Raw genomic sequence first — 18,310 nt, 5'->3', positions numbered from 1 at the left:
AGTGTTCATTATATTACTTTAGAGAGAGAAAGAAAGAGATAGACAGACGGACAGGAAGAAAGTGTGTGTGTGTGTGGGGGGAGTGAGAGAGTTTGTCATTGGCAAGGCTAAGGACAAGCTCCAAGAGTTTTCAATGTTGATGTAAATTGTAAATCATCATCTACTGGAACAAACAAACGTATAAAAATTGACAAAGATGCAATTTTTGAAAAGGTAACGATGAAACGGTTTTTCTAACAACGATTCTGTAATAACAATGTCCGTGGTGTAGAAAAGGAAAATGCTACAACCAAAGCTAGCCTGGCATATTATCTTCAAGAATTTCGACCAATCAAAACGTGTCCAAAACAGGTACTAATTTGAGCCATGTTCTCTCTATAAAACAAGGCAATTTTTGAATTCCAATCAGCAGCAAGGAAGTTACAGCATGGCTCCACGTCTTTCCCTCTCAACTTTTGAAAATCAAAGAAATCTGAAACCGGTTAAATCTTTACAAATTAAAAAAAAATCTAAACGAATCCCAGTGCATTTTCAACTTTATATATATATTATATATATATATATATATATATATAGGGAGAGTTTACGAAAAAAACCAACAAAAGACGAAGACAGGTGGTGTACAAAACAAACAGATGTATTAGTATAACGCTCAGGAATAGAAAAAGTCTTTTACGTTTCGAGCCTACGCTCTTCTACAGAAAGGGACACAGAAAAAACAAGGAGAGAAAAAAATGTGTGTAGTGGCTAACGATCTCTCATGGCGACTGACTCCTTTGGCTAGAGAGACCAAGGTGTATGTACGCCGCTATATTTTTATATATAAAAAATACAAAAATGGGACAAGAAGGAAAAACATCCAGCTCCCAGTCAAGTGTTTTCTCGTGTTTTTTCATCTGATAGAGGGGGCCAAATCAATAGAAAATGGAGGGTGAACAACTAGTTCAAAGCCACAGTCATGCACAGTAGCCATTGAAAACAAGGGCTTGTGTGTTGCAGTATTGTCCTCATGAAACAAGATCCTTTTCATCAATTTTCCTGGATGTTTGGTTTTGATGATCTTTCGTTACTGCTTCAGCAAGTTGGTGTAGCACTCTCTATTGATGGTGCGGCCCTTTTCAAGATAGTCAATAGGCACAATGCTCTTTGCATCCCCAAAACTGAGGCCGTCACCTTTCCTGCAGATGAAACGACCTTAGTCTTCTTTGGAACAGGTACACGCACACACACACACACACACGTACGCACATACAGATGCGCGTACTATTTGCAATAGATTATGTAGGTGAAATTTTGAACAATATTTAGAGAATATAAATACCTATTTTTTTTTTACTACCCACAAGGGGCTAAACACAGAGGGGACAAACAAGGACAGACAAACGGATTAAGTCGATTATATCGACCTCAGTGCGTAACTGGTACTTATTTAATCGACCCTGAAAGGACGAAAGGCAAAGTCGACCTCGGCGGAATTTAAACACAGAACATAAAGACAGACGAAATACCTATTTCTTTACTACCCACAAGGGGCTAAACACAGAGGGGACGACCAAGGACAGACAAACGGATTAAGTCGATTATATCGACCTCAGTGCGTAACAGGTATTTATTCAATCGACTCCGAAAGGATGAAAGGCAAAGTCGACCTCAGCATGGCCACAGTCAAATGACTGAAACAAGTAAAAGAGAAAAATGATCAAATTACATTTATTTCAAAACGTTATATAAAACCACCGTTATTCACATCAGTCAAAAGTTTTCAGCAATTACGTCATGAAGATTATTTACAACGGACGGAGAGGTGTCCTCACCATGTTTGCTGTGACCACAACGTTTCAGCTGATGTAATATCCAGCCTTCATCAGGTGTTCTGGTGGAATTTCGAACCCAACCCTTTATATCAAGGATCTTTTAGCAGCTTCCTCCGTTTTCATTGTATCAAACAACTCGCCTAGACTAGCCATTCTCAAAAACAAATTAAATTAACAATTAAGACACGTGTATCTCAAAACAAACTGTAAAGCTAAAACCAAACGAATAATTTTAGACACACGCGTAACAATTAAATTAATTTAACAATTAAGAAAAAAAAACCGAAAGCAATGGAAAATAGTTTAAACAATTAACACACAAAATAATTCTACATACATACATACATACATACATACATACATACGACGGGGTTCTTTCAGTTTCCGTCTATTAAATCCGCTCACAAGGCTTTGTTTAGTCTGAGGCTATAGTAGAAGACACTTGCCCAAGATGCTACGCAGTGGGACTGAACACGGAACCATGTGGTTGGTAAGCAGTCAAAACAAACTGCTAGAACCAAACGAATAATTTTAGACACACGTGTAACAGAAAAAGAAAAGATCCTATTTGACTAACGGCGTACTCTGTTCTCATTCCTAAGGTATTCTGTTTCTACTGATGTTATTTATCAGACTCCGAGGGTTAGTATCCCGCGCTCTTATCCACTACGCTATAAGTCCGTAAGTTGCGGTAACAACAAACAAGGTCCGTTGTAAATAATGTACAAAAATCTTCGTCTCCAGAATAGAGAACAGTATTACATCACGAAGCATGCTCGAAATGAATCTGACGTCACAATCTTACAAATACGATTCGAAGACTTTGCTCACTTTAATCCCGTTTTTCTTCAGAAGTCCGACTTCATATGGATCACAGGTTGATATATTACTTATTGATCTTTTGGTTTGGACAAATTCAGGCGATCTTTCGTCTCTAGTAGACCTTTCCGTCGATTTCCGTAAAATTTTTTTTTTTTTTACATATGGGCTTGCGGGAACTTTTGAAGTAATATACATACATATACACATACACCGAGTAAAAAATTTCAGTTATCTCTTTCTTTCACACATTACTCTGTCTCTTCACACACACTAACAGAAGCACTTCACTTACACAACATACTGTCTGTCTCCCACACCCCATCAAACACACACACACACACACATGTCCATCAATGCTTCCCCTGGACGGTAACTTCAAAAGAACTTCCCTCGTCATACAATCGCTTTCTCTTAGTCTCTTTCGCTCTCATTACTTCAAAAGTTCCCGCAAGCCCATATGTAAAAAAAAAAAAAATTTTTTTTACGGAAATCGACGGAAAGGTCTACTAGAAACGAAAGATTGCCCAAATTCATATATCTTACTCTCTTCAGTTAGTAGATAATTTCATTGCTATATTTATTTTTATGTAATTTCTTTTTCCTTTTCATCTTTCTTCATCTGTGTATTTTGTGCTTGATTGATGGGGCTTGAGTTATTTACAGATACATTTGTAACGGTTTTAAATTGATTGGTAAACAATATTATGATGTATTGTGGTCAGCAGTTTTGACGATAAAAAGTTGTTGTTGTTATTGCATGTTGTAGGATGTGGAAGATAGACAATGTATGAAATTTTAAAGAAGTATTTATATACCTATTTCTTTATTACCCACAAGGGGCCAAACACAGAGGGGACAAACAAGGACAGACAACATAGGTATTAAGTCGATTACATCGACTCCAGTGCGTAACTGGTACTTAATTTATCGACCCCGAAAGGATGAAAGGCAAAGTCGACCTCGGCGGAATTTGAACTCACAACGTAACGGCAGACGAAATACCTATTTCTTTACTACCCAGAAGGGGCTAAACACAGAGGGGACAAACAAGGACAGACATAGGTATTAAGTCGATTATATCGACTCCAGTGCGTAACTGGTACTTAATTTATCGACCCCGAAAGGATGAAAGACAAAGTCGACCTCGGCGGAATTTGAACTCACAACGTAACGCAGACGAAATACCGCTAAGCATTTCGCCCGGCGTGCTAACGTTTCTGCCAGCTCGCCAGCTCGCCGGTATATATTTATATACCGTTACGTTACAAATACCTTGCCTCAATGGGCAGGTTTTGATAAATCCAAAAGCATGTGAAGTAAAGTTTGTGTTTGCGTCCTCTTCATTGTTTAGTAGTAATTGCGGAGAGAGATAGAATGATGTTGTAAGAGAACAGAATTAGAGCTAGTGAGAGTCAGAGAGTGTGGGACGTTGTCTTTCTCCCCCCCCTCCTGGCCGTTTTGTCTTCCTGCCTCCATGACTCTAGTGGTCGGTTCACTAATTGATGTTAGATAAGGCGGCGAGCTGGCAGAACCATTAGAACGCCAGGCGAAATGCGTAGCTGTATTTCGTCTGCCGTTACGTTCTGAGTTCAAATTCCGCCGAGGTCGACTTTGCCTTTCATCCTTTCGGGGTCGATAAATTAAGTACCAGTAACGCACTGGGGTCGATGTAATCGACTTAATCCGTTTGTCTGTCCTTGTTTGTCTCCTCTGTGTGTAGCCCCTTGTGGGTAATAAAGAAACGGATGTTAGATCTCTCTCAACTCACGAGTTTGTCACCAAGGTGACTAACTGATTTTTGCTTGGGGTGTGCTTGCTTATACAACTATCTAGAAGGATAGATATATCATTGAGAACAATAGATTTAGTCTTGTTATCTCTATTCTAGCTTTTAGTGGAGTAGAAGAGATTAGAAAGGGTCAAGTGGTGAAGACATTATTTCGGCCTAGCTAAAGGCATCTGGAAAATGCAAAACTGCTGTCAGAGAAAAACCATTGTTCCACCGTGGGAAAATTCTGTTGCTGTATTAATTTAAATTTGGCTGTGGTGGATCGAATCCCCTTCATGCATGCAAGATCCACTACACATTTATTAGTTTCTTTCATTCTCTCTCTATATATATTCCTCTTTTTGTTTGTTGTTTCTTTGTTCATTTAGTTATTTTTTGTAATTTTTTTTGTCACCATTGTCACCGACAGCTACACCACATCGGAAATGACGTCTTTTCCTCTTCATTTCTAGAAGTAAACGTTTTTTAATGAGTTTCTCAGTTCGTCAAAAGATAAATTCTGTTGGTCCTGATCCCAACTCTACAGATGAAGCAACTATTCACAGGTTTCCTCATAAGAAACATCTTTTTATAAATGAAACAAGAAAAGTGAATTTCAAAGATCCTGTGTCGGAGGTGATCAATACATGCGAGGAAGGTGAGGTGAAGGAGAAGAAGGAAATGATGGAAGATTTGGTACAAGTGCTGAAGAGACAGGAGAAGCAGTTAGAACAGGAGTTGGAGGACCTGGAAAAGCAGCTGAATCAAGATTTGAAGCTACAGATGACGAAGAATCTGGATGATATAGAGATGCCTGAATTGAAGGAATTGGAAAAGCAGACTCTAGAGAGGCTCTATGATTTGGAATGGCACACGAAACAGAAGAAACAACTGAAGAATGAATCGAAAGTTGAAAGACTGGTAGAGATGATGGAGGATCCAGAACTGGTGAAAGAGATAGAATATCTGGAGAATTTGAAGAGTTGGCAGTTTCACGTATAAAAATTACATTTATTTTGAAATAAAAGTGTTTTGGTTTGAACTCAAAATACATATAGTTCGCCCTGTATAAGTATATAATGTTCAAAGCGCGCTCACACACATACATACACATTCATACTTTTACACATTCACACGGAGAAAAGCATGTGCATATACTGTGGATGGAAGCACTCCGGCGGTTCCGACGATGAGGGTTCCGGTTGATCCGAATCAACGGAACAGCCTGCTCGTGAAATTAACGTGAGTGGCTGAGCACTCCACAGACACGTGCACCCTTAACGTAGTTCTCGGGGATATTCAGCGTGACACAGAGAGTGACAAGGCCGGCCCTTTGAAATACAGGTACAACAGAAACAGGAAGTAAGAGTGAGAGAAAGTTGTGGTGAAAGAGTACAGCAGGGATCACCACCATCCCCTGCCGGAGCCTCGTGACTTTGCTTTTCATCCTTTCGGGGTCGATAAATTAAATACCAGTTGCGTACTGGAATCGACTGGACCCCTCCCCCAAAATTTCGGTCCTTGTGACTAGAACAGAAAAAAATCGTTAGCATGTCGGGCAAAACGCTCAGCGGTATTTCGTGTGTCTTTATGTTCTGAGTTCAAATTCCGCTGAGGTCGACTTTACCTTTCATCCTTTCGGGTTCGATAGAATAAGTACAGTTTAACACTGAGGTCGATGCAATCAAGTTAACCCTCTCCCCACAATATTGATGTTTTGTCACGATTATTTATTGCTAAAGAATCAACCAGTAACTTTTTTTTATTAGATACGAAGTGCAAAAAGGGTACCGTAAATCCTCAAGTATAATCCACACTTTTTTTCCCAAAATTTAAAGGTCAAAATCCCTAGAATGTGCTGGGTACTTTTTATGTGCCACTGGCACAAGTGCATTTATGCAGCATTGCCACGGGTGCTTTTCATGTGGCACCAGCACCTGAAAGGACAAGCTTTTATGTGTGGAAGACAGCGATTTTACTTAGCTTCACGTATCTTATCAACAACAAATTGCCACATCTCCCAGTCCATTGTCATTTCTTCAGTGAGGCCCAGCATCCTACGATCCTCTCTCATCACTCCATCCCACATCTTCTTGTCTATCTTTTCCACAGGTACCCTCAATAAGTAGGGCTCGGCACTTCTTTATGCAACTGGCCCCATCTATATGTATCACATGACCAAACCAGTGCAGTCTTCTCTCTTGCACACAACATCTGAAGCCTCTTACACGCAGCTTTCCTCTTGAAATCATTTACACTCTATCATGTGTGCACACTGACATTACCCATCTAGCAGAACATGCTAGCTTTATTTCTTTCAAGCATTTATATGAAGTACGGGGTTACGTTGACATTTGGTCATTAACGTTCAGCATAATCTTTAAGTCCAGAAGGAATCAAGTAATAATTAAGAATACGGCGTCGCCTTACTGGCACTTGTGCCCGTACTAGTAGGGTGCCAAGAGCACCATCCAAGCATGATCGTTGCCAGAGCAGCCAAGTGGCTTCTGTGCCAGTGGCACGTAAAAGGGCACCAGTCGAGCGTGATCATTACCAACGTCGCCTTACTGGCACCTGTGCCGGTGGCATGTGTAAAAAGATTCGAGTGAGGCCGTTGCCAGTACCGCCTGACTGGCCCCCGTACCGGTGGCATGTAAAAAGCACCCACTAAACTCTCGGAGTGGTTGGCGTTAGATAGGGCATCCAGCTGTAGAAACTCTGCCAAATCAAGATTGGAGCCTGGTGCAGCCATCTGGTTCGCCAGTCCTCAGTCAAAATCGTCCAACCCATGCTAGCATGGAAAGCGGACGTTAAACGATGATGATGATGATGATGAAATCTTACCATCAACAGAATCATTCCCAGAGTGATACACATACAACAAATGTAAAAGCAAAACATACATAAAATACACAGAAGTATATAAAATATTTGTTCAACCTTTTATATCATCAAATATTTTCTTTTATAGTTTTTGTATTTATTTCTTAACATAACATCATCATCATCATTGTTCGACCGTGGTCGAGACAATGGAATTTACCATGTTGCGCCAGACTTCACGGTCCATCATAGCATTACGGAGGTCCTGTTGCTGGATGCCTGTATCCCTGGTGATTACATCAGGGTAGGAGAGTGTGCGCCCTCTGGTGTTGCGAGTAGATGGCTTCCAGAGGAGAAGAGTAGAAATTACTTCTTTTTCAGCTCTACAACAATGTCCAGCAAACTGGACTCTTCTACCTTTCACAAGAGATGACACAGGTCGTAATTTCCCATATATTTGCATTTTAGTTGGATGGCGCCTCCACGAGAGATTTTGAGCTCTCATAAGGAGGCGAGTGTAGGTTCCATCCAACCGCCTCTCAAGCTTCTTTTAACATAACAGTTGTACAGTGATATTACCACTGATATACTAAGAGTACATTTATCATCGATTTACACAAAATGCGAAATAAATCAGCAATATCTTTTCTTACTTCGCAAAAATATGTTAGATGGAATCGTCATAGAAAAAAAAATGGACAAAATGAATGAGTAATTACTCCTTTGTATGAATACATACAAACGTTGTCTTTTATGTGAGAATGCTTTATCATATATGCCACTCATATGGGTTCTCTCCTGTAGGAATGTGTTTGTGTGTTGTTAAGAGATTGATAGTGTTTCTCCCCTATGAAGACGTTTGTGTTTAGTTAAGGAACCATTTCGTGAGAATGATTTACCACAAAAATTACACTGATATGGTTTCTCTCCTGTATGAATGAGTTTGTGGGCAGATAAGTGGTGATTTAGAGAGAACGATTTACCACAGATATCACACTGATATGGTTTATCTCCAGTGTGGCTGTGTTTGTGTGTAGTTAAGGTACCTTTCTGAGAGAAGGATTTACCACAGATATCACAGTGATATGGTTTCTCACCTGTATGAATACGTATATGTCTAGTTAAGTTATCACTTTTATAGAAAGATTTACCACAGATATCACAATCATAGGGCTTCTCCTCTGAATGTATGAGTTTGTGACTAGTTAAATGATATATTTGGGAGAATGATTTATCACAGATATCACAGTGATATGGTTTCTCTCCGATATGAATGTGTTTGTGCGTAGTCAAGCTGCCTTTCTGGGAGAATGATTTACAACAGATATCACACTGATATGGTTTTGGTATCTCCCCTGTATGAGTGTATTTGTGTGTTGTTAAATTAGTTTTCAGAGAGAATGATTTACCACAGATATCACACTGATATGGTTTTGGCCTCTGTCCTGTATGAATGTATTTATGTGTACTTAAGTTACTTTTCTGGGAGAATGATTTACCACAGATATCACAGTCGTATGGTTTGGGTTTCTGGCCGATGTGAATGTGTTTGTGTGTGGTTAAGTTACATTTCTGAGAAAATGTCTTGTCACAAATATCACATTTATATGGTTTCTCTCCTGTATGAATGTGCTTGTGTTTAGTTAAGTGAGCATTTTGAGAGAAAAATTTTCCACACATAACACAGCAATATGGTTTTTCTCCTGTGTGAATGTGTCTGTGAGTGCTCAAGCTACCTTTCCGGGAGAACGATTTATCACAGATATCACACTGATATGGCTTCTCTCCTGTATGGATGCGTATATGTCTATTTAAGTCATCATTCTGTGAGAAAGATTTACCACAGATATCACACTGATACGGCCTCTCTCCAGTATGGATGCGTTTGTGAATAATTAGATTATATATTTGAGAGAAAGTTTTACCACAGACATTGCATTCGTATGGTTTCTCCCCTGTATGGATACGTTGATGCTTGGTCAAGTTACTTTTCTGAGAGAATGATTTACCACAGATATCACAATGACACGGTTTTTTATCTGTATGAATACGTTTGTGAATAACTAAATTATACACTTGAGAGAAAGATTTACCACAGATATCACAGTTATATGGTTTTTCTCCTGTGTGAATAAATTTGTGTTTACTTAAGTTTCCTTTCTGTGAGAATGATTTACCACAGATATCACACTGATATGGTCTCTCTTCTGTATGAGTATCTTTGTGAGAATTTAAGCAACCACTTTCTGAGAATGACTTTTTACAGATATCAGGGTAGCATGATGATGTTTGTATATCAGTTGGTATCTCGTCAGTAAAATCATTTCTTTTAGATGGTGTTTCACATTTAACAAAATCCTCACACAATTCCGTTTCCATAGCTTTTCTGCTCACGCTACAATACACAGTTGTCTTTTTTTTCTTTTTCGTTATTCTTAACAAATATTTATTTTGCTATATTTCCAGTATCTCCATTAACTGTGAATTTAGCGATTAACCTGCAAATGCCTAAATAATATGTTATGATATGAGTATACACGTCTGGTGTAAAAAGGTATTACATAAATAAATAGTGAGTTGTCGTTATCTAAGAATAACCTGTTGCAGAAATATATTAACACAGAATGCATTCCATACTTCTTGAACATAAGTATGTTAAGGCGGCAAGCTGGCAGAATCGTTAGCACGCCGGGCGAAATGCGTAGCCGTATTTCATCTGCAGTTACGTTCCGAGTTCAAATTCCGCCGAGGTCGACTTTGCCTTTCATCCCTTTCGGGGTCGATAAATTAAGTACCAAGTTACGCAATGTGGTCGATGTAATCGACTTAATACCTATGTCTGTCCTTGTTTGTCCCCTCTGTGTTTAGCCCTTTGTGGGTAGTAAAGAAATAGGTATTTCATCTGTCATTGCATTTTGAGTTCAAATTCCACCCAGGTTGACTTTGCTTTTCATCCCTTTCGGGGTCGATAAATTGAGTACCAGTTACGCACTGGGGTCGATGTAATCGACTTAATCCGTGTGTCTGTCCTTGTTTGTCCCTTCTGCGTTTAGCCCTTTGTGGGTAGTAAAGAAATAGGTATTTCACCTGTCATTACGTTCTGAGTTCAAATTCCGCCGAGGTCGACTTTGCCTTTCGTGGTTGATAAATAAAGGACCAGTTTTGCACTGGGGTCAATGTAATGGACTTAATCCGTTTGTCTGTCCTTGTTTGTCCCCTCTGTGTTTAGCCCCTTGTGGGTAGTAGAGTAATATGTTACACAGTATTCACTGTTCAACTACTGACTGTTTAACCAAAACAGTCAGGCTGACACCCCTCAACTACACCTTGACAGCTCACTCAGTTCTTATTCATTGTAATGGGTTAGTCCACCTTCAATCACACGAGGGGTGTTCAGGACGCTCCATAACATAATACCAGTTTAATTAGAACGGAAAACCACCTCGTCTTGCAAGACAGTGAAGCAGAGAAGTTTTGTTAATAATTTCATAGGAAATATTTCACAGGCACTGTAACATAGATTTATATAAACATGGTTAATCCCTTCTGTATAACATCTTCCTTGTGTTTTAGAAAACAATAAATATTGATGACGTATCCAAGGTAACCAAAACTGTTCTTTAATTCCAACACCATCTGGTATTCTGAAATAACAGAAGAAGAGTATAAGCTTTAGAAGACACAGTAGAAATTTTACAACACTTCTATAATGATAGACTATAGATACAAACCTTTGTCTAAATCACCGATTCTCAACCCTTTTTTACCTATGGACCCATTTGATTACAATTTGCTTCTCATGGACCCTCATTGCCATTCTATGTTTAACCATTTAGCATTTAAACTGACCATATCCGGCCAAAAGTATTCTGCCTGTTTTATGTTCATACTGGCCAGATCTGGTCTCTTACACTAACCCTACAATATCGTCTTAAAAATTAACAGCTACCTTACCAGAATCTCATAACTACAAGATAATGCATGATTAGTTCAAAACAATGTGGATGAAAAAGCATTAGTTTTGGCAGAATAATGTGAACACTAAAGGGTTAAAAACTAGCTTTTATAGACACTTCTTCCTAAATCCCTATTTCGTTTTTACACGTTAACTTGTGTAGGGTTGAACTCCTGTAAAACATTAGAGAAAGGAATCCAGTTGTTTCTTGCAATAAATACATCTGGAGCAAAATTTTTTCATGGACCCTTAATTTACTGTGGGTCCCCAATTTAACCCTTTAGCATGTAAACTGGCCAAAATATGTTTTATGTTGCTGGTCAGACGTCGATATTAATTCAATAGTTCTATACATGGTTTGAGATGAAAGATTGGAAATATTAAACAAATAACAAGACAAACCACCAAGTTTATTCTAATAATATTCATTAATGTAATATTAATTTACTTCTGTCTTGGATATACTTTTATGATACTGATTAAAGCAATTTAGAATAGGAGAATAGAATTAACACTAACGCCTTTCTTCCAACCTCAAAAAAGCATTCATTTTAGTTGACTGTGGGCAAAATACCGAAAGGCGTAACTTCGGAACAGGTACCGGAAGCACCTGATACATTTCAAGAAAGTGTATAGAGGCAGTTAAATTTTCGTCAAACCATTCATTCTAGCCCCAATTTATAGAGCAAATTATTATGCTACCTTAGAACAGTTATAATATAGTGTTTTTTTTTTCTTATATATATGAGGGGTTAGGGTTAGGGTTGGGAGAAAAGGGTTTCTTCAGAAATGTAAACAAAGCCACTTCCGGTACTTACGGTACCTATACCGAAGGATCGCCCACCGATCTTTACAAAGAAAAAACAAGTCGGTGTCTTGAATTCTACAGTGTCAACGAAAGCCTGTAGTATTAATGCATAATACTTTCATCATTGCATACTTACAGAAATGCTTTATAAAGGATATCGTTACAAAACTGCGTAGTAGTCGTGAAAGACAATTCGAGAGATGATACTATAACTGTGTGGTTTCATAAAGGCTGTTGTCATAAAGATCTGCAGCAGAAGCGAATCCAGAAGACAACACAATGACATCAAGATGACAAAGAAATGAAACTGCGCATGCGTGAAGGATATACTAAGAATAACAACTCTTATTACATCCCTTTTTCTTTCAATATATTGTCGATTGTAACAATTTTTTTTTTGTTCAGTGGCTAACAACAGTCTCTCTTGATATCAAATATGACATAACGAAAACAATATCGTGATGTTGTCAGAGTAATTATTAGATAGACGTCTTATGTTAATAGTTAGCAATTATGGGCTTAATTAGGAATAGGAAGTGACGTCACGGGCACGAGACCGAGCCTGCGCGTGGAAAAAAGAAGGCAAAAAACAAAAAGATTTTGGCGGTCGACGCGTTTGGTCTGAGTCCCGTCTCTGGTAACTCCAGGACCCCGGAGCTTTGCTTGTTCTAGATATGAGTAGTTAGTTGGTGCTGTTCTCTCTCTTCTTTGTGAGCAGCTTGAAGCAGGAAGTCATCATCCGAGGTAAGGTCAGGTTTTATCCTTAATTTGTTCCACCTATTTCTACCTCCAGCTATTTCGCTCAATAACAAAAAAACATGTCCAGGAAGGTAAGAATCAGCCCCGAAATTAACAAGGCTTCTCAGATGGCGACGGTTATGTGGTTACAGAAGGTGGAGATCTCTTTTCTCGCGAAACTGCCGCGAGTGCTAGATTTAGTACGTTTTATAGTGTTGCATCTAGAAGGGAATGTTTTAGCTTTGTATTAAGAAATAAGTGGAGCAAGATGGAGGGAAAAATAGAAACCAGTTTGAAAGAGGCTTTCACGGGCGGCTTGTTTGTGTCTTACAGTAAACCCCGAGTTAAGATATACATTCTGATTGTGGGAAAATATAAACTAAATAATTCAATGTGTTTCTAGTACATTCCAGTGGGAATGTGAAATATGAGCAATGACCTCAAGGTCAAAGTTTGAAGTGCATGAGGGTCAATGAAAATCTTCACACGACTTCCAAGAATTTTAAAAAATATAATTGACACTTATTTTTCATATAGCATATAATTATGACACAAGAGCAAGATGGGGGGGGGGAATAGAAACCAGTTTGAAAGATGCTTTCATGGACGGCTCGTTTGTGTCTTGCAGTAAACCACGAGTTATTAGGTTGTCCCAAAAGTTCGTAAACACTTGCGAAAATTGAATTTTTACTCGCCAAGTACTAACAAAAACAACAAAAATTATTCCTCAAAATAAAGACCATTATTTTCCAAGACTTTCTACGAACTTTTGGACAACCTTATAGATATACATTCTGATTGTGGTAAAATATAACCTAAATAATTCAATGTGTTTCTAGTACATTCCAGCGGGAATGTGAAATATGAGCAATGACCTCAAGGTCAAAGTTTGAAGTGCATGAGGGTCAATGAAAATCTTCACACGACTTCCAAGAATTTTAAAAAATATAATTGACACTTATTTTTCATATAGCATATAATTATGACACAAGAGCAAGATGGGGGGGGGGAATAGAAACCAGTTTGAAAGATGCTTTCATGGACGGCTCGTTTGTGTCTTGCAGTAAACCACGAGTTATTAGGTTGTCCCAAAAGTTCGTAAACACTTGCGAAAATTGAATTTTTACTCGCCAAGTACTAACAAAAACAACAAAAATTATTCCTCAAAATAAAGACCATTATTTTCCAAGACTTTCTACGAACTTTTGGACAACCTTATAGATATACATTCTGATTGTGGTAAAATATAACCTAAATAATTCAATGTGTTTCTAGTACATTCCAGCGGGAATGTGAAATATGACAAATGACCTCAAGGTCAAAGTTTGAAGTGTAAGAGGGTCAACGAAAATCTTCACACGACTTCAAACAATTTTTTTTACATATAATTGACGCATATTTTTCATATAACATATAATTATGACACAAGAGCAAGATGGGGGGAAAACAGAAACCAGTTTGAAAGATGCTTTCACGGACGGCTTGTTTGTGTCTTACAGTTAACCACGAGTTAGATATACATTCTGATTGTGGTAAAATATAAACTAAAGGCGGCGAGCTGGCAGAAACGTTGGTACGCCAGGCGAAATGCTTAGCGGTATTTCGGCTGCGTTACGTTGTGAGTTCGAATTCCGCCGAGGTCGACTTTGCCTTTCATCCTTTCGGGGTCGATAAAATAAGTACCAGTTACGCACTGGGGTCGATGTAATCGACTTAATACCTATGTCTGTCCTTGTTTGTCCCCTCTGTGTTTAGCCCCTTGTGGGTAGTAAAGAAATAGGTAAAATATAAACTAAATAATTCAATGTGTTTCTAGTACATTCCAGTGGGAATGTGAAATATGTGCAATGACCTCAAGGTCAAAGTTTGAAGTGCATGAGGGTCAACGAAAATCTTCATACGACTTCCAACAATTTTTTTTACATATAATTGACACTTATTTTTCATATAACATGTAATTATGACACGGTATTATGTTGCAATAGTTTACCACATGTGTTTAAAACGAGAACATGTTGGACAATGAAGACCATGGATTGACCTTTTGAACGTAAACAAAACCGAACGAGGCCAGTAAGTGGAGCCATCTGTCGGATAATCATCATCATCATCATCGTTTAACGTCCGCTTTCCATGCTAGCATGGGTTGGACGGTTCAACTGAGGTCTGGGGAGCCCGAAGGCTGCACCAGGCCAGTCAGATCTGGCAGTGTTTCTACAGCTGGATGCCCTTCCTAACGCCAACCACTCCGAGAGTATAGTGGGTGATTTTATGTGCCACCGACACAGGTGCCAGACGAGGCTGGCAGATGGCCACGCTTGGATGGTGTTTTTTATGTGCCACCGACACAGGTGCCAGACGAGGCTGGCGAACGGCCACGCTCGGATGGTGTTTTTTATGTGCCACCGACACAGGTGCCAGACGAGGCTGGCGAACGGCCACGCTCGGATGGTGTTTTTTATGTGCCACCGACACAGGTGCCAGACGAGGCTGGCAGATGGCCACGCTCGAATGGTGTTTTTTATGTGCCACCGACACAGGTGCCAGACAAGGCTGGCAAACGGCCACGATCGGATGGTGTTTGTTACGTGCCCACAGCACAGAGGCCAGTCGATGCGGTACTGGCTACGGCCATGTTCGGATGGTTTTCTTATGTGCCACCGGCACTGGTACCACAAAGATACAAATTCCCACATATGTTTAAAACAAGAACATGTTGGACAATGAAGACAATGGAATGACCTTTTGAACATAAACAAAACCGAACGAGGCCAGTAAGTGGAGCCATCTCTCGGATAATGGAGGAAATAAATCATATGAAGTCCACAGCTTAACTTGGTTGCATGTCCTTATCGGGTCCTGACTCGCTGTTTATGTCTGAAAACGGTGTCCTTGTACTTCTTTGTCTTCGCATGTAAAACATTAGAGAAAGGAATCCAGTTGTTTCTTCCAATAAATACATCTGGAGCAAAATTTTTTCATGGACTCTCAATATATTGTGGGCCTCCAATAGACCATATATTTATATGTGGCTCAAAGTGATGAAGCAAAATTCATCCTGGGTTAGGAAACCAGCTGGATCTGGACTCCATGCTGGCATGGGTTGGACACCGTTTTCAAATATACAAGGCGGTGAGCTGGCAGAGTGGTTAGCACGCCGGGCGAAATGCGTAGCCGTATTTCGTCTGTCGCTACATTCTGAGTTCAAATTCCGTCGAGGTTGACTTTACTTTTCATCCTTTCGGGGTCGATAAATTAAGTACCAGTTATGCACTGGGGTCGATATAATCGACTTAATCCGTTTGTCCTCTCTGTGTTTAGCCCCTTGTGGGTAGTAAAGAAATAGGTTTGACATGGAGCTGGCTAATAGGGAGCTGTCCAGGCTCCGACTGTCTGCTGTGGCATGTTTTCTATGGCTTGATGCCCTTCCTGATGCCAACCACTTTACAGAGTGTGCTGGGTGATTTTTATGTGCTACAGGTATGGATGCACTACGCAACACTGACACGGGTGCTTTTTTAAGTGGCACCAGTATCTGAAAGGACAAGCTTGTATGTGTGGAAGACAGATTTTATTTAGCTTGACGTGTCTTATCAAGTACAGCAACTTACATCTCCCAGTCCCATGTCATTTCCTCAATAGAGCCCAACATCCAAAGATCCTTTCTCACCATTTCTTCTCACGTCTTCCTGGACAGAGTAATTTGAATACGAATGGGTTAATGACAAATTATACAGTAAATTGTGCAGATAAAAGTTTATAAAAAGGCACCATCCGATCGTGGCCGCTGCCAGCCACGCCTGGCCCCCATGCCGGTGGCATGTAAAAAGCACCAGCCGATCGTGGCCGTTGCCCGCCTGGCCTGGCCCCCTGTGCTGGTGGCACGTAAAAAGCACCATCCGATAGTGGCCGTTGCTCGCCTCGCTTGGCCCCCATGCTGGTGGCACGTAAAAAGCACCAGCTGATCGTGGCTGTTGCCAGCATTGCCTGGCCCCCATGCCGGTGGCACATAAAAAGCACCATCCGACCGTGGCCGTTTGCCAGCCCCATCTGGAAGCTGTGCCGGTGGCATGTAAAAAGCACCCACTACACTCATGGAGTGGTTGGCATTAGGAAGGGCATCCAGCTGTAGAAACACTGCCAGATCAAACTGGGTCTGGTGCAGCCTTCTGGCTTCCCAGACCCCAGTTGAACCGTCCAACCCATGCTAGCATGGAAAACGGACACTAAACGATGATGATGATGGGAGCCCAACATCCAAAGATCCTTTCTCACCATTTCTTCTCATGTCTTCCTGGACAGAATAATTTGAATACGAATGGATTAATGACAAATTATGCAGTAAATTGTTCAGATAAAAGTTTATATCTATAGTTTATTGTTACAGAAATGTAAAATTTCTGCTATAGTATATTATATCTTTTTGTTATTTCAGAATATCTTGGATTACGTTGAAGTTTACAGCATCTCCAGATACTAAGATTACAGTTTGAGATAACCAGAATAAATAAAAAGAGAAATTAGAAAACCATCCGAATATTGTGGTAAGAAAGGAAAATCATGATGAATGAAATGTGTGGGAACACTGCAGAATGGAATATGCCATCTCAAAGGATTGAATTTACGGATGAGCGTCCAAAAGATACAGGAAAGACATACCACTGTGATATCTGTAAAAAGTCATTCTCTCGTAGGGGTAACCTCACAACGCACAGACGCATTCACACAGGAGAGAAACCATATGACTGTGACGTCTGTGGTAAATCATTCTCGAAAAGTAATAATTTATCTAGTCACAAACGCATTCATACAGGGGAGAAACCGTATCAATGTGATACCTGTTATAAATCGTTTTCTAAAAGAAGTAATTTAACAGAACACAAACATATTCATACAGGAGAGAGACCATATCACTGTGATATCTGTGGTAAATCATTCTCCAAGGTTGGTGACTTGGCTACACACACACGCATTCATACTGGAGTGAAGCCATATCAGTGTGATGACTGTGGCAAATCGTTCTCCAAAAGTGATAACTTGACTAATCACAAACGAATTCATACAGGAGAGAAGCCATATCCATGTGATGTCTGCGGGAAATCATTCTCAAAAATAAGCAACTTAACTGAACACAGACATATTCATACGGGAGAGAAACCATATCACTGTGATATTTGTGATAAATCATTTTCTAAAAGTAGTAACTTAACTAGTCACAAACGTATTCACACAGGTGAGAAGCCATATCATTGTGAAATCTGTGGTAAATCATTTTCCAAGGGATGTAACCTAACTAAACATAAACGTATTCATAAAGGAAGGAAACTATACCACTTTGATATGTGCTAAATCATTCTCTCCAAAATTACAATTAAACGTGTATCATACTGAAGAGTTGCTGTATCGACATCAAAAATCATTTAATGAAAAATATCTTCCGTCATAACAATAAATGTATTTTCACAGGAAAAAATAAAACCATGTGTGATAACACTATTTGGATCTTTTCGGTTTGACCGGCAGTTTTTTAAAATAATTTCCACGTAACTAAACACTTTTAAACTTCGTATACTGGTAGAATG

At 39.5% G+C, this 18,310-nt stretch overlaps 2 protein-coding genes across 4 annotated transcripts in view; one reads left to right on the top strand and one right to left on the bottom strand.

The window, feature by feature from the left end:
* LOC115226676 (zinc finger protein 239-like) overlaps positions 1 to 18,310 on the top strand; it is a 29,822-nt gene extending 11,512 nt beyond the window's left edge. Inside the window, exons 1-3 of one of the 3 annotated variants that reach the window (XM_036515339.1) lie at positions 12,549 to 12,734; positions 17,164 to 17,541; positions 17,626 to 18,307. In XM_036515339.1, coding sequence (XP_036371232.1) covers positions 17,289 to 17,541; positions 17,626 to 18,077 — 705 coding nt within the window. In that variant the 5' untranslated portion in view covers positions 12,549 to 12,734; positions 17,164 to 17,288 and the 3' untranslated portion in view covers positions 18,078 to 18,307. Of the gene's footprint in view, positions 1 to 12,548; positions 12,735 to 17,163 lie in introns of those variants that run through there. The other 2 variants (XM_029797692.2, XM_036515338.1) reach the window with 2 other exon arrangements.
* LOC115226454 (zinc finger protein 675-like) lies at positions 7,656 to 9,999 on the bottom strand. The gene is made up of 2 exons (XM_036515340.1): positions 9,365 to 9,999; positions 7,656 to 8,338 (listed from the first exon to the last, which is right to left on the bottom strand). Exons 1-2 carry the CDS (start codon positions 9,604 to 9,606, stop codon positions 8,050 to 8,052), a joined length of 531 nt encoding a protein of 176 aa, XP_036371233.1. The 5' UTR covers positions 9,607 to 9,999; the 3' UTR covers positions 7,656 to 8,049.

The sequence above is a fragment of the Octopus sinensis genome, linkage group LG30 (genome assembly GCF_006345805.1).
Source record: "Octopus sinensis linkage group LG30, ASM634580v1, whole genome shotgun sequence".
NCBI classification, from domain to species: Eukaryota; Metazoa; Mollusca; class Cephalopoda; order Octopoda; family Octopodidae; genus Octopus; species Octopus sinensis.
The sequence above is the reverse complement of the archived record's forward strand: the minus strand, read 5'-3'. Positions and strand labels throughout refer to the sequence as shown.

Coding starts and splice junctions, on each gene's coding strand:
- LOC115226454 (XM_036515340.1), bottom strand. CDS start 9,606: ATGGAAACGGAATTGTGTGAGGATTTTGTTAAATGTGAAACACCATCT. Junction 8,339..9,364: donor GGAAACTTAAGTAAACACAA/ATTTATTCACAC, acceptor AACTAGACATAT/ACGTATTCATACAGGTGAGA.